Source organism: Lytechinus variegatus, chromosome 6, assembly GCF_018143015.1.
Source record: "Lytechinus variegatus isolate NC3 chromosome 6, Lvar_3.0, whole genome shotgun sequence".
NCBI lineage: Eukaryota > Metazoa > Echinodermata > Echinoidea > Temnopleuroida > Toxopneustidae > Lytechinus > Lytechinus variegatus.
Window position 1 is genome coordinate 39494876 of NC_054745.1, and position 17240 is coordinate 39512115.

Here is a 17240-nt window from a genome sequence, read left to right on the forward strand (position 1 = left end):
GACAAGAGCTGAAGAATTGTTCTATGGAACGCTGACTATATCCAGCTAAAAAAAATGTCTGATTTTTTTCCCTCTTCTGAATTATTAATAGATTAATATAACAATATAATCACTGTAGAAACAAATGAACAACCAATGTAAAACAAAATAAAGGTGGGAATACGGTATAAAGAAGCAGAAAGAGTGAGGATATCTAGACCAGAAACATATCGAGCTCTTCTAATATATCTTTCTGACTTTTGTATTTCCACTCACCATAATACCTGAAATCATTTTTAATAATCATCCAAATGGAATGACTATTACAAAAATCATTTCTAAAGTAATTTAACATATATACATTGTAAATTGCATATTGTGCATAAACTATAGCAATATGTTAATGAAATTAAATTTCGACTCGCTGGTGTTAAAACCAATTACAATATTTTTTTTTTCTTTTAAATAAATGTCTTTTAGAAACCAATCTAAAATCACTTTGTGAACCCTTTCCCCCAAATCAGGTACAGTTTGTGACATTTTTTTATGTGAGTAGATGATTCAGGTTCCTTGCAAAATGAACAAATAATAGTCGACGACCCCATTTAAAAAGATTATCTACAAAGGTGAAATATTGTGCAGTAATTTGAAATAGTCTTACTTTATCATATCTAATATTTTTCAACTTAAAATCGATGCGTGCCTCCAATCATAATTTATGCACAACTGTCTTTGCAATGAGTCACACGATATCCATTGCCCCTTTTATCAATTGCCCCTTTTAAAAAGGTCACCTACTTTTTAAATCCCGTTAACTCTCCATTTATGAAATAAGAGGTAATTTCCGTGTTTAATTAAAATGTTTCTATTGTTCCATAATATTTGATTGGACACGTTTTTAACGTTCTAAAAAATAATTCCCTCCAGTGCACAAGCAGATTAACATCAAACTGATAATTTAAACTTCGTACATTAAAAAAAAATCGTACATATTTAAAAAAGACATATCTTTGCTTGAACAGTTTATTTCCAAAACTTGCGGTTCATCCCCGATGAGACTTATCCAGAATTTGAAAAACAGTCTCCACTGTGACTTATCACCATTAAAATATTTTAAGGACCATGATAATTGTAACGATAACGGTTCGTAAATTTATCATTGGAGCACGACTAGTAACAGCCTCTTTCTTGACTTCTTCTCTTTCTTGAACCCCAAAGAAAACTATAGATCAATTTATTAGGTGTGCGCATATTTTGTTGTAACTGGAAGACACGGCCAATGCAAACAAATTGAGAACATACTAGAGTTTTTATAATTGTTATTTTCCCATAAGTATATCAGGTTTCTCATTCTCCATAATAAGATAGAAGGAAATGTTGAAGGAAAAATTCAAATATGAAACGAAGAGGGGAAAAGAGGCCGTGCGTAGCCCAGGGCACTTGGATCGATTTTTATTTATCTATTTATCTTTATATATTTATTTGTTTATTCATTCATTTATTTATTTTATTCTTTTTATAATTATTTTTATTTTATTTTACTTATTCATTTTTTGGGGGGTTGTCACCCCCATTTCCAAGGTGCGCTGCATATAATGTGGCGAGGTCCTCGAAGGACTATACCCCTGCAAGCTATAGAAAATGTACAAAGACCATAAACAAAAGTAGAAGAAAACAAAGAAACTGTAGAAGGAAACGAGCAAGGAAACATTTTGAAAAGATCGAAAAGAATGACATCAGTAGAAGGAGAAGTAGTGAAAAAAAAATAACTGGCCAATTTCAAGGACCATGCATTCTCACCACAAAAGCGTGAATATAATTATATCAATCTGATTAAAAAATACTGCGCTTCACGCTTGCATTATTTGTGTAGTAATAGGCGTATACTATATTTACTCCATGAATTCAATCGATGATTGAAATAGCAATGCCCCTTTTTCGTGTCGGTATATAAAATATAAGCTCGCGCTTCGCGATCGCATTCTTTGCTTCGTTTGTTTAGTTACTGTGCTAATTGAAATGAACTATTAAAAACAATTCAACTCATGCTTCACGCTGGCAAATTTATATTTCATACATGCACGGATCCAGGAGGGGGCCGAGCCGGCCCCGGCCCCCCTATTTTTGACAACCTGCAGAAAAAAGTGTATTCCTTTACCTTGATAGAAACTACGAAAAACAGAAAGAAAAGTAAGAAAGAGGTATTTTACCCATGATGTGTAATTTACAGCCTCGTAACGACCGGCCCGACCCCGAAAGGAAAAAAAAAATTTAGGGGAAGAATTGGAAAATAGACTTTATATACAATTTTTCGCTCGCGCTTCGCGCTCGCATTGCCTGTGTAATGAATTCCATTCAAGAGGGTTAAATGACACTGATATATAACCAATATAATATATCCAGTTCTGATATCACTTGCACGTAAATTTTTAGCTCACACATCAAGCTTTCATTACTTTGTTTGATTTACACAAATTGTTAATGTGTATCAAAATGTTCAGCTCGCGCTGCGCGCTCGCATTGTTTGATTTGTGAGAAACCTATGCTCTTTGGAAATTCTTACCAAAATTTGTCAAAATGCTCCTTTATCATGTCAGTATATTAAAAAATTAAGCTCATGCTTCGCGCTCGCATTTAATTGTTTGAGACACACAGCTTGTTTATTTAAATAAAAACGCGCTTAGAAAAGTGTTCATTTTTTTGAGGTCGGGATATCAGAAATTTTGAACTCGCGCTTCGCACTCTCATTATTTAATTGGTGATACTTGTATCCCCTTCATTAATCACTAATAACAGTCCTAGTTGAGTCACTTTTCACGTTACTATATGATAAAATTTTGGCTCGCGCTTCGCGCTCGCATTGTTAGTTAGATACTTATCTTTGTTCATGATTATAAAAACTACTCTGAATCTTCAGTTCTAAGGACATAAAATATCAAAGATTTTTAGCTCGCGCTCGCATTATATATCAAGACCACATGAGATACCTTATATTGTTTATAGCAATAAATACTAACATATACTTAAAACTTCAGTAGTTAGGACGCTACCCCCTGAAAAACCAACAAAAAAAGGCCAGATTGTAGCGGCCAATCGAGAAAATGTTGATCAAAATATTTTTCGGCCCCCCTATTGGCGAAAGCTGGATCCGCCCCTGTCATATTTTCGGGCTCGCTCAGGAAACCAGCGTATTGCCGGTGTCAAATGTCAAAAACAACGATTTTACAAAAAAAAGGTGGTTTTGAAAAACTGGTCAATGGTCAATCGCGGGGTAAAACGTATAAAGGATATGTTTTTTTTTTCAAAGCCTTTTTTCTAAAGACTAGCCAAACATGTTTAGGGTATGTTTTCCCCTAAGCTTTTTTTCCCGGCGACAACTTCTTTAGGGGCCAAAATTTGTAAATAAAGCCCGCCAAAAAAAAAAAACTTGTTTAGCGGGTTATTTTGCACACAAAGAACAACTCGTTTAGGGGGTAGTTGGAAATAACTTGGCCACGCATGTGTACCGCAATACATTTGACTGCCCCCCTGCCCCCCGGGCACAACACCGTTGCTCCGGCGACAATATTATTGCTCCGGCTGGGCCTTTTTTCCTCTTTTACTAAAGGTTATGGTTATAGGGTTAGAGAAGGGTTTTATGTTAGGATTAGCCTTATAGGCATATATGATAGGGTATAGTGTTAAATCCAGGGTTGAATTTGGTCATTCGATTAGTGGATGAAATATATACAGGGGAGCAATTGTCGCCGGAGAAAATGTCATGGAACCCTTAATTTACGGAAGGCCCATGCACACAACCATCCGTTCTGGAATTAAGTCATAAATTTTAACAATTTTTTTTCACTATGTCTGTAGTGCGTGGACAACTGACTTGGTGCAGAGACCGATAAGCTTTAATTTGATATACCATTATTGAATAAAACAATAACACCCAAAGTATGAAAAAACAAACACCACTTCACTCCCCGAAGAGAACATCCCGATGTAAGGTACTTAGATTTGGTGTGGACGGGGGTGTGCGGCTGGAGGTTCAACCCATGCCCATATATATACTGGTCATTTTGGCTAAAAAGGTACCAAAAAAAGGTTATCACCCAAATTGGAGTTGTTTCATGTTTTAAAATTTATTGATCAAAATCCACACATATTGGACCATTTTTAATACAAACATATGACAAAACAAACCTGTGGACAATTACAGCGCAACACATAAGTTACAAATCCAATATATAATATGAAGAATATGGACCCATATTCTTTCTATTTTGACCCATGTTTAAGGCCAGTATCTAGAATTGGGGCAATTAAAAGGGGCCAATTTTTAAGGCCAGTATCTAAAAATTGGGGGCGTATATTCAGTATATTCAGGGATTTTCCAGCATACTACTATACCCCATGTTGAGGAATTTCTTCCAAAAAAGTCATCCATTCCTGCCGCACATCCTCGTATGTCCTATTTCTTGAGCACCCCCCCCCCCCATCCCCCCATCTATTAAGAGGTCATGACGTCATAGATTTATCTAAACTTTTGCAAGGGGGGGGGCACACAAAAGCATTGGCTGCCACCTTGAACCTCACATAACCTTACAAATCGAATAAAATGAAAACAACTATATTGCCTTCTAATTTGCCTTCTCTCTGTCATACCTGGAAAGAAAAAAAAGAGAGATACGCGACAAACGATCGTGCATTTGGTCCGCTCCGGGGTCTGCTTGTGACAGAACAATAGCTAGGCTGACAATTCTTCATTTTATTTATTTTCATTTCATTTTTTTTTTATTCTTCTCGTTCTCCTCCTGGAAGCAAACATAATGTACGATCGACATTACGTACCACCCTCCGACCGGCTTCATGAACAAACAGTAATTCTGTATGCGATGTATACAATATGAATTCCCAGGCATTTAATAATAATGTCGTGCGGATCCGTGCCAGGCTTCGGTTGGTTCGGAGCGCCACGGCGATTGTTATGGTAATTGCAAGACCGAGTGTGAATTGGCATTGATGATATAGCCTTACATCAAAACGTTTGTAGTTTGTGAGACTAGATGGGTTTTCAACAGAGAGAATTATGGGATGGGCGGGGGGTGGATGGAGGGACGCGATCTATGAAGTGATGAAGGATAATATCTTTATTTTACAAGTATCCTATACTCTCTTAAAATAACTCAGTCAAATTGACAGTAATGACAGTAATGTTTATTCTCAGATCAGCACCCCAACGGGTATTGGAGAACACAACAACATTTCAAAAATATTTACATTTGAATTTTTACATATTTACAAAAAATATACGTATGAACAAAAAAATACAAACAAGAAACCCACATATTTCTCTAAAATATTATAATAATATATTATGATAAGATATAAACACATCAAATTTTTTGAATAAATAGAAAAAAAGTTAAACATGATGTGTAAAAAGGCACCAGCAGCAAACTAAATACAAAAATTAAAGAGTTTTTAATATCAAATAATACATAATATGTGATATCTATTATAATCAAGATAAATTATTAAAAGACAAAGAAAACGAAATAAATGAATACTTCTATTCCTTGATTACACTATCAGCGCGCAGGTGCAACTGATAAATTATGTCAGAGTTATATTTCTGAATTATATTCTAGTCAGCAATACTATAGCATTCTATTAAAATACGACTACAAAATAGTCAAATGTGACTAGAATAGCAGTTGCAACCAGCTCACCCTATTAACTAGTCACTTTTAATAATAATAATAACGTTTTATTTACCCAGGGTAGCCACTTCAGTTAGGAAACTGCTCTACCAGCGGGCCCTGCATATAGCATTATGTTATTATTACCCTTCTCCAATCTAAATGCTGAGCGCCTAGCAAGAAAGCAGAAGGTCCCATATTTATAAGTCATTGGTATGACTCGGCCGAGGATCGAACCCACGACCTCCCGTTCATGAGGCGGACGCTCTACCACTGAGCCACCATGCCCGGTTTTGACTGATTTGTTTTTAGAGTGACATGAATACGATATTTGTAAGGATGAAAATCGGGGAAACTATCCTAAAATTTTATTGTTTGCTCATTTGTTCACTCAATTTATAGGCCTATATGGTTTTGCAGATTTTCGGAGGAGGGAGGGGGTGTAATGGGGTGGGGTTTAAGTATTGCAACTTTTATGAGTTTGCAGAAGAGTTACCTAAATATTATTGCTTCCAAAAGGAAGGTAATTATTTAATTGATTGATGGTCATGATTGATGGATTGATTGATTGATTGATTGATTGATTGATTGGTTGAATTTGTTCTTTTTCAATTCAAACTCAAACAGAAATTAGCAAAGTACAAAACAAAATATGAATATGATTAAGGAAAATTTTTCTTCATAATCGATTTCGTTGAATCGTTACCCCAATATTTTCGGCCGGCAACATCAAATAGAGAAACGGATTTATAGGCGTTCATTCATCAATGAATTAACAACGAATCAAAATTAATGGCATTTAAAACGGAGTTGATCTATTTAGGATCCCAATAAATAGATCGAGGAAAACTTTTTTTATTCAATTGCCACTGACGACTTGAGAGACGAATAACGATTTTACTTAGAACCACTTGAGTGTTATTATGACGTATTCAGACAATATTTGCTAATTATCGATTTTTCAATCCATGTTATATCGAGGAGTGGGTTCGCACGTAGATGAAACTCACCGGTCGTGTTGCTTATGCGTATTACATTCACTCAGAGGAACATATAAGAAATTATATACTTTGCATTTTATTATACGGTGTATATTTTATGATATACCACGATGGTAAAACCAAGTGTTTTCGCCATTGATCCGGCCCAGCAGAAGGCAGCAGAGAAGGCGAAAGAAGCTGGTCAAACTGAGGTAATATTTTTTATATTTTTATATCTTACTTATCTATCTCCCTTTGTCTACATTAACATAACAAGATCCAGCTTACGTCGGCTTGCAAGCGTGTGGAAAATATACGCTTCTTTTCGTTTGTTTTGATTTTTAATGAAAGTAGGACATGTATACCTAATTTGTATACGGAACTGCGGTCTTGCTTAAATAGTTATATTTTACGATGAGGAAGGATATAATCGCATATCGCATGTATACGTGCATACTTTGTTTTTGATGATGATCTTTCAATGTAAGGATTTTATATCAATAAACATTTGAATTTGAATTTGCATACTGGCTGTTTCGTTTTCACAATTTTATGTAGACATGATTTATAAATCACACTTAACGCTAGGGCACAGATGAAGGGGGTAATCCCACCCAACCCCCCAAAAAGCGAGAAAATGTTAACTACCAATAATTAATAAAGGAGGAAAAGAAAGAAAGAGGAAGGAACACGGTGAAATATGATATTTTTTGTGATTATTATGCCAAAATCTATCAGAGTGTAAGAATTTGTTTTAAGAAGATGAATTTTGGGTAGCCTTTGAGGAATTTTTGCCCTATACGTCACGTCTAGCCCCTCCAAAACAATAGAGCCTACTGATACTTAATTTCCGAGGAAATGATCTTCATGATTTTTGTTGTTGTTGTTCATCCATTTTTACATTTATGTTTGCTTCTTATAACCATGTTAACTATGTTGCACCATAATGTAATCATGACACTTTGACAGCTTGATTTATGTAAATGTACTCTATACCGTTCTTTTACTGTATTAATAATCTATTAGTACAAATTATGATTGGTTGTGGCGTATCTTGCTTTCATGACGGACTTTTTGTATTGCATATTAGGGTATTTTATGGGGATAGTCAGACTTTTGACGAAAACGAGATGACCCCTCTCCTTCTGCAAAAACAATTTATTTTGAAAAAAAAAATATCAAAAGATCGAAAAAGAGAGAAAAAATAACAAAGCCAATCTTGTAGCGATATAAGGCATTTAGGAAAGGTCGCTCAGTATGATCAGATATGTGGCCGTGTTTTTTTTTCAGTGCAGAAACCCATGATCGTCGGTACAAGGAACATATTACGCTATTTTTTTTCTTTACAATAAATGGAAGTTACTATCGTTTGAGCTATGCTCGTCATTAAAAGTTTAAACGATGTACATGTATGGGGGGGCAGACTGCCCCCATCCCCTGACGAGTCACAACCGATCCCTGACGAGCCACAAGTGTTCCCCTCTTTTGAACTTGACCTTTTCTTTTTTTCTTTTTTTTTTTGCTTGTTAATTTTTTTATCAGTTGCGAAATGTCCTTTAATTGTCGTCGAAGACCTTTTTTTTGCTTTCTTTAGCTTGTAAATTTTGTTTCAGGTACGAAATCCTTTATTTGTGGTTGAAGACCTTGGGGGGTTGTCAAATTTTTGGCGGACGAATTTGCCACCCCCCCCCCCCTTGGAAAATCCTGGGTACGCCACTGCCTCCCACCCTATCCCTATACGTTGTAAGCCCGAATCGATTCACCCCTACTTGAAATTTCGAAATAACGCTGGCCATATAAGCAAAGTGAAGTTCAGTGCCCTACAGGACGCAAATTCCCCATTTCATAGTTCACGTCATGTATGTAATAATATTGGCCGAGTGACGGATATCCGTGTCAATGTGGTGTTGGAGTACACTAATTGCTTAAGAAAAGGAATTTAAAAGCCCCCCCCAAAAAAAAAAAAAAAAAAATGAGGAGGGGGTATTTTATGGGGCACCTCGAGAAAATTAATTTGACAAGCCCTTCGAGAAAAAAAAATCTGCTGGTGGGGTTTTGGCATGATTAAGTTCCCTTCTCTGTGCCCCCCCCCCCCTTCTCGATCCGGCACTGAGGCATACCGGATTTCTGTGATGATTCAAGGATCCATTCGGGCACAAAGCCAACAATGGTGTATTGATGAGCCAGATTTGTTATATCGGGCAAAATCTCTTTAATAACAAAACTTGCGAGTGAGCGAACAACAAGAGCAAGAGCCCCCCCCCCCCCCATTTTTACGCAACTGCCAGCCAATGCTACTTAGTTTACTTATTTAAAAAAAACACCAATATCCTTGTAATCTATACTATCACAGGACATTTCTATTGAAATTGAAATTTATTGGTATTCTACTGATAAAGAAAATGACGTTATTTAGGTGTCCCCCCCCCCACTCTAACTCATAACCTAGTTCCGTCTCTGTGTAGCTGTACACGTACTTTAAACAAATATCGCCAAGTATATAATTTACTTAATAGGAATGGTAGCGACGCCGTTCTGAGACACCATTTTTTTAATCGAGTGAATGAAATTCACTCGATTAAGAGTGACTTCCACTTACATGTATTTTTGAGTAAATGTCACCCTTTTTAAATTGTAATATGTATGAAATGTTCGCGTGTTCATTGTAAGTTCACTCAAGATTGAGCATGACCGGATATCACGGGGGGCATGGGGACGTGTCCCCCCTACTCAAAGTAGTAGGGGTACAAAATATCAAATGTCCCACTTACTATTTGTGGTCTTTATGATGGTAAGAAATACATCATTTAAAATCGAAATAAAACATGTATTTTAGGACGACATGACGGGATGATAACCTTTTTTTTTTGCTTGTCAAATTTATTTTCGTCGAAATGACCTCAAATTTTGGGTGATAACCTTCTTTTTTCCATTCTTTTTTGGCTTGTCAAATTTTCCAGCTCCTTGTCCCCCTTATACCTTTTGGGAGAGATTTCCGCCCCTGAGATTGAGTGATCTTTGCCGTAGTCACCAGGGAGTGGAAAGCGAATGAAATTTCACTCACTTAGAGATTATATGTACAGTGATGTGATTCAGTTTTAATTGAATTTACTCCAGTACCATTGTATGGCTGGCTAGCATAGGTAACTATACATGATATATGGCAGATTATAGTCTTATTATTTAAATTGCATAAAGTGACTTCCACTTATTTTTGAGTGAATGTCACCCTTTTTAAGTGTAAATTTTGCGTGTTCATTATAATTTCACTCCATATTGAGTGATCCTTGTCGTAGTCAGTCACCAAGGGAGTGGAAAGCAAGTGAAATTTCACTCATTTAGAGATTAGATGTACAATATTATGATTAAACTTCAAAGGTCAAGTCCACCTCAGAAAAATGTTGATTTCAATCAATAGAGAAAAATCAGACAAGCACAGTGGTGAAAATGTCATCAAAATTGGACGTAAAATAAAAAAAGTTATGACATTTCAAAGTTTCCCTTATTTTTAACAAAATAGTTATATGAACAAACCAGTTACATCCAAATGAGAGAGCCGATGATGTCACTCACTCACTATTTCTTTTGTTTTTTTATTGTTTGAATTATACAATATTTCTATTTTTACGAATTTGACGATTAGGGCCTCATTTCCTGAAGCACAAAATATTGAAAAAATGGAATTCCGCGTGTTCAGGGAGATATGAAACTTTATTTCACATGACAATGACGAGAAAATGAATATATTTCATATATCATATAATAAAATACAAAAGAAATAGTGAGTGAGTGATGTCCTCAGTTCCTCATTTGCATACCGAACGAGATGTGCATATAACTGTTTTGTGAAATGAAGTGAAATTTTAAAATGCGTTAACTTTCTTAATTCACAGCCGATTTTGATGAAATTTTCAGTATGCTTGTTGAATTTTTCTCTTTTTATTCAAATCAAGTTTTTGTTGGGGTGGACTTGTCCTTTAATTGCCTATGCCTATTATTGACATTGTGTTTATGGCCTCCGTCTTTTATGACAAACTATGTTTATTCCGCAGGTTCACGAGAAACTTGGTGCCCAAACTGACAAACTTCACTGCAAAAATTGAAGTGCTAATTTAGCACTTAAGGTGCTTGTATAGTGACTGCCCTACGAGTGCTGATTTTCTAGTTTGAATTTGAACTAGAAAATCAGCAATCGTAGTGCAGTCACTATACAAGCACTTTAAGTGCTAAATTAGCACTTCATTTATTACAGTGTTTGGTGTTGTGGAACCGGGCAGGGGGTTTCAGTCTCACACTTCTTTCTAAAACCGTCTATACAAATCGTAAATTAATGACCAACTGATTTACATGGTCAGCCCCCTTCACTTTCGAAACCGTTCCGCAGCCCCTATAATAAATATCCATAAAATATCGTTCTACAGGTACCAATTCCGACAGACAAACTCGAAAATGAACTCGCCGTCCAGACGCGAGAGGGCGCTAGAGGAGGCTGCTGTAGTTCCCTGAAGCGATGGCAGAAGATCACCCTGGGTGTGGTGACAGCACTGTTACTTGTGGGATGCATCGGGTTCTTTACTCACAGGATGCTGGTCAGGGGAGGCTGGTGTGGCAATTCGGTAAGCACTTTTGTGAGCGGGGAGGGGTAGGGCCGGAGGGAGGGGTGGGAAGCAGGATAAAGTGGGGGGGGGGGGTAAGAGGAGACCGGGGGTGCTAGTCAGGGAGGCTGGTGTGGCAATTCGGTAAGCATATCTGTGAACGGGGAGGGGGAGCTAGGGCGGGAGGGAGGGGAACTCAAGGAGAGAGTGAGACGTGGGGGGGTAAGATGCAGGAGACTGAGGGGTGGTGCTAGTCAGGGGAGGCTGGTGCGGCAATTCGGTAAGCACTAGTCTGCTATGCAGACTCTGAATGGCTCGTGAGGTGGGATCTGCTACTGCTACTGATAGGGCGAGCGAAGCGAGCCATTTCTTGTGGGTCTACATTTGTAGACTAGGTAAGCACAGTGGGAGACAGGGAGGGGCTAAAAGGGGGAGGGGAAGCCAAGGAAGAGAGAAAGGGGGAGAGGGGATCCGAGGGTGAGTGGGGTGCTAGTCATCAGGGGAGATTGGTGGGAGTTCGGTAAGTACAGTGAGGAGGGGGAGGAAAGAGGCGTGGGGACGCCGAGGGAGATGGGGGGGGGTGAGAGATCCAGTGAGGGAGAGAGAGGGTTGGGAGGGAGGGAGGGGGAGAGGAGGGAAGGAGCTAGCAGAGAGAAAAGGGAGAAGGACCAAGACTGAAAATGTTTCTTTACTCACTGATGAAATTATCAGTGGCTTGTCTCTGTGACATTTGTTATTTCATTCATTGTTCGAATGGACTTTTCGCCTGCATAAATTGTTGTGCTCTTTGTGAGAATATATCCTGCTTGTGATCATATACATTACGTATTACGATAAATTGTGATGGTATTATATTGACGTCATTGTAACAAGAGCTCCTGATTTTAATTCCTTGTTTGATAACATCATAATGTTTCAGTTTCAATTCGAACGAATAGCTCGAAGGGTAAATTTGAACAATTGCAGGTAGCTAGGCCTGCCCTGCAATATCACATTCAGATTCAGATTTAAATTTATTTCCAACAGAAATGACATGAATATTGATACAAATCACTTTCTTACATTATAACAAATATTTATAATACATTAATGATAATCATGATAACATAAAAATTATAAAGATTATACGAAACATTTTGTAGACAGATTATAATGTACAAAAAAAGTTTACACTTTGAAAAAGCCCTGGGAATGAAAAAATATACAACATGTGGGTAAATTTTTCGCATATAATTTTGGGTTTGGGTCTCAAGTAAAAGTTTTGTCAGAATGTTACACTTGAGTGAGCGCTGTCCATTTTTGTAAAGCTCGCAGAAATCTGTTTGCGCAGAAATGCTCATTTTCATGCTGTGTCAAGGGGGAAGGGCGAAATCAAACTTGCCCTGCGAAACATTTCTCATACATTTCCCTTGCAATTTTAGTCAATTGAAATAAAGCGGACACATTCAAGCATTCTGTAACAATTTTGCCACCCAAATTGAAATTTCAACACTTAGTACCTTTACCATTTTAGTGCCAGCTGGATCTGAGGACATAACTGAATCTGAACAAAAGTTTATATCAGACATCTCCAGCATTTTTTCACGAACATTTTATCAGTGAAAGTCGGTCTACGTTTCATTTTTCATTTAATACTTATTTCTCCACACATTTTCCAAGCTCGATACTGATTAACAAAATGAAAATAAAGCCTAAGCCATTCCATGTAAATCACAGCTCAGTGTAAAGCAAATATTGTCACGATGGCCTCGGTGTGTGGGGGAGTGGGGTGGGGCGCAACGCACACTTTGAAGTGTTTGTGGGCAAGGAAACAAGTCAAAAAGGTTAAAAGATATCTTTAAATCAATTTTAGTAGCTAAATTCCACTTTTTCTTCATGTTTAAGTTCTACTTTTATTCTCATAACTATTTCAAAGTTCTGCGCAAATCATTTTTCACTAACTTTTCAAAAGTAAGTGGTGCTCACTCAAGCGGAAATATTTTTCGACAGTTATATCGTCATTTGCTTTAATGGATCTGTACTAATGTTAAAATGTGGAAAAATCTTCAGAATATTACAAATGTATAATTTTACAGGATTTTTTCAAAGTGTAAACTTTTTTTTGATACGCACTGTATAGTTTGAATAGTAGAAGATATCTTAAAAGCATAGTTTCTATAATGTGACCCCCCCCCTCAAGGAAGAGAAAAAGAGGAGAGAGGGAGAAAGAGAGGGGGATAGACGCAATGGTTGCTGTTTGCCTACGGAGATTTACTGAATAGATTAAACATAACAGGATAACTCACAGAACAAGACAGAACGAAAAAATGATAAGATAAAATGATAAAAAAGACGACAAAGAGAGAAATAAACATAAATAGAGTCAGGACAAATTGCGACCGAAAAGAGAGAATAAAACAAAATGATAAAGACTAACAAAATGAAGTCTGAGAGGAGATATGATAACGAGCGGGAATTAGCAATGAAGACCTCGGTGGGATTTAAGTAAGAAGTTTTTCAGTTTTCTTTTAAAAGAATATATGGAAGGGCTGTTTTTATGTTAATGTCGAGGGAGTTCCAAAATCTAGGACCATCGAACATAAATGTACTCTTAGCCAATAAAGTTCTAAAACGGGGTAAATGAAATTCGTTAGATTGCCTAGTAGTGTAATTATGAAAAGACCGATTAAGAGGAAACATAGAATCAAATACACCTGGAAGGGTTTTTTGTCAAATTTAAATATAAATTGTCCTGAATGAAATAAGTATAGGTCGCTTATCTTCAGCAATTTGCTATAAAAAAAATAGTGGGTCAGTGTGTGAACGAAAAGCTGAATTATGAATAATCCGAAGGGACTTCTTTTGCAGTAATAACAGTCTATCTAAAATGGTTTGGTGGGTGCTGCCCCAGGCAAGTATCCCATAATTCAAGTAAGGTAAGATCAGGGAAGAATATAGCATTAAAAGTGATGACGACGAAAAGTGATATTTCAGTATATTGATAATGCCAATATTTCGCGAAATAATCTTGATACAATCTATGTGGTATTTCCAGGAAAGCTTATTATCAACGGTAACTCCGAGAAATTTAATGAATGTGACACTTTCTAAATTAGTGTCATCTAAAACAATGTCCATGGGAATTGTATCAATGGAATTGCTAAATAGCATATATTTAATTTTAAGTAGATTAAGAGACAATATGTAGGATCTTATCCATTGTGTGACTTTTAAAAGTTCATTATTATCAGTATTTACTAAGATATATGGATTTTTATGGGAATGAAATATATTAGAATCGTCTGCAAAAAGAATGAACAAAAGGACATCAGATGATTTACAAAAGTCGTTAATATAAATGATAAATAATAAAGGGCCTAACAGACTGCCTTGCGTGACTCCACAATTAATGTATTGCATGTTGGATGCATGACCATTCAAATATACAAATTGACGTCTATCGGACAAATAGTTTCTGAACCACTCAAGAGAATGTCATTTATGTAAGTTAATCAATAACATGACTGCTTTATTTTGTTCGACTTCTGTATTTTAAAGAATGATGTAGATTAAAAAACATAATTTATTATTTCTCTTCCTCTCTATTTTTTTTATGTAGCGTGGTGGAGGTCATCACCGTTGGGGTAAGTTTCAAGTAGACCATGGCTTTGAAATACCACCACCTCCTCCGGGAAATGGTAAGAAACTGACTGGGGTATATCATGTATATTGACTTCGAAATATAGGGTCATGGATTCGAGTCCCAACCATGGCGTAGTTTCATTCGGCAAGAAATTACTCCTCATCGTGCTTTACTCAACCCAGGTGAAGTCAAGAGGATTAATTTCTTGAAGCGCCTTTAGCAGCTGGGGTTTAAAGACGCGGTATATATTATAGAGAGTGCCAGTGAATAGGCAACTAGATATTCGGCCCCTCACAAATGCTATGATAATAATATTGAAATAATGATGATATTATCATCATTATTTTACCATAGAAATAGTATCAAACCATTTATATGCACAAAGTAATTATTTTAAGTGTCATGTAAGGAAGCAAATCTTCCACTTTTTGGTTTATAGAGCTGTATTATTCAAGATCACAATCTTTCAATTCACTTTTACTTGCAGGTGATGGTGGCCATGGAGGTAGCAGCGAAGAACATCACCTCAACCGTGGTCCACCGGGACACTCTGGGGAGAATGACGACGACCACCATGGGCATCACGGTGGTAGCAGCGAACAAGAGGGGCATCATGGACCACCACACCATGAACACGGACCACACCATGGACCACCGGGACACCCTGGAGAGAATGATGATCGTCCTCATGGACATGGTGAAAGCAGCGAACACGGCGGACCAGACCATGGACCAAACCCTGGTCCAGACCACGGGCCACACCAAGAGCCACCCTTGGATTCAGGCGAGACCGATGCTGGTGACGAGGACCTCATGGAAGACGGCACAATGTGGTGAGAGGGAGGGCGCCCTCATCGATAGCTAACCAAACACACACAACTCACTCTCACGGTCGCACGACATTCAACTTTGATAAACTGCCAGTTGTTCCCGTCAACTATTTCAGTTCAGTTTTTCAGTCCAAGGGCTCTTTTCTTTCTCATGCGTCAAAAGAACAATTAAAGAATGCAATATCAAAACATAAAAAAATAGTACATAAAAATTGGACGTAGGTTGGCAATAGATACATACAAAAACAATAGCTTGAATACACACGATGTGCTGCAATGTGATTTGCGGTGATAAATCAGTGATTTAATGACATTGAGTTTGTTTGATTTCCAGTCTATGAATCGATCATCATTGCTTTTATTAGAAGTAGTAACAATACATGTATACAATGACAAAGCTTTTAATCTATTTTCACACATTGTAAATAAGAGCCATTTTTTTATTAGATTCTATTATTTGGCATTTTTTGCCTTATATTAACTTTATTAACAGAAAACCAATTACTGAGTAGAAATTGGAATTGAACATGTAGAAAAAAATATCTAGGCATACTGGAGAGTATTGGATTTTCGACCCACAATCTTTACTTATTTTCGTATTGTCTCACTTTTACATGTTTTTTAATGTTCACGGACTTGCTGAAAAGCAGTCTGTTATGACTGAATGTAAGTTTTACCGTGATTAAATAAATACAATACAATACTTCACTGCGGCCTTCCCCTTTTTAGACCCCCCCCCCCTCCGTTCCTGTCCTTACTCTCTAAACATTAACTGTCCTAACTTCCGCTCTCTCCATCTCTCTCTCTCTCTCTCCCTCGATCCATTCCTTCATCTCTAAACCTCCATGCCTTTTTATTTAACCCCATCCTCTATCCTCTCTTGGCTTTTTTCCTACCTACTTATTTTATTCTTTTCGCCCTCTTCTCTTTTATTCTGCTTAGCTCCAGCATTAGTCGCTTATTCCCGCTCTCTCCATCTCTCAACGTAATCATCATTTATTAATGTTTGATCGTGCCTTCAATCATGTTCTCTGCTAATTGGGCTGAATGTGAGGAGATTATTCTTCATAATTTTTTTGCGTTATCATTAAAAAGAAAAAGAAATTCACCTTTAATTCTTTGATGAAGCAGTTTTTTTCAATGTTTTCCGTAGTTTGATGTTTGTGGACACTAAACACTGCAAAAACGTCGGTGTTGATCTAACACCTGCCTGGTATCTATATCGGTTCACACCAGAGAAGCGTTGAAACAACACCAGTTAAGAATCAAACCAATATTGGTTTAACACTAACTGGTGTTGCCCTTTAAATGCCAAATTGGTGTTAGCCTAACGCCAAACCGGCGTTGTTTCAACATCTCTCTAGTGGTGTGGACTGATACAGATACCATGCTAGTGTTACATTAACACCGATGTTTAGACTTGGTTGGCTAGACTGTAGAATAGACCAATAATAAAACGAATAACGTTGGAAGAAAACCTAGCCCCAGATACAATTCCATCTCTTTTTTCTGATTTTTTTTACCTTAAGTTGCAAATAGGAGAAAGAAGT

At 37.1% G+C, this 17240-nt stretch overlaps 1 protein-coding gene across 2 annotated transcripts; it reads left to right on the plus strand.

The window, feature by feature from the left end:
* The first annotated feature begins 6573 nt into the window (after positions 1 to 6573).
* LOC121417461 (histidine-rich glycoprotein-like) lies at positions 6574 to 16805 on the plus strand. Of its 2 annotated transcripts, none has more exons than XM_041611175.1 (4): positions 6574 to 6855; positions 11065 to 11259; positions 14837 to 14915; positions 15348 to 16805. In XM_041611175.1, the coding sequence occupies exons 1-4, from the start codon at positions 6775 to 6777 to the stop codon at positions 15695 to 15697; spliced, it is 705 nt and encodes a 234-aa protein (XP_041467109.1). In that variant the 5' UTR covers positions 6574 to 6774; the 3' UTR covers positions 15698 to 16805. The 2 variants fall into 2 exon arrangements, with proteins under 2 accessions (XP_041467109.1, XP_041467110.1); XM_041611176.1 differs by having other exon boundaries at positions 6577 to 6855; positions 14837 to 14861.
* The last annotated feature ends 435 nt before the right edge of the window (positions 16806 to 17240 follow it).

Excerpts from the sequence above, each read along its gene's own strand:
- LOC121417461 (XM_041611175.1), top strand. The coding sequence starts at position 6,775 with ATGGTAAAACCAAGTGTTTTCGCCATTGATCCGGCCCAGCAGAAGGCA. Across the intron at positions 6,856-11,064 it reads AAGAAGCTGGTCAAACTGAG|GTACCAATTCCGACAGACAA; the intron begins GTAATATTTTTT and ends ATCGTTCTACAG. Across the intron at positions 11,260-14,836 it reads GAGGCTGGTGTGGCAATTCG|CGTGGTGGAGGTCATCACCG; the intron begins GTAAGCACTTTT and ends TTTTTTATGTAG.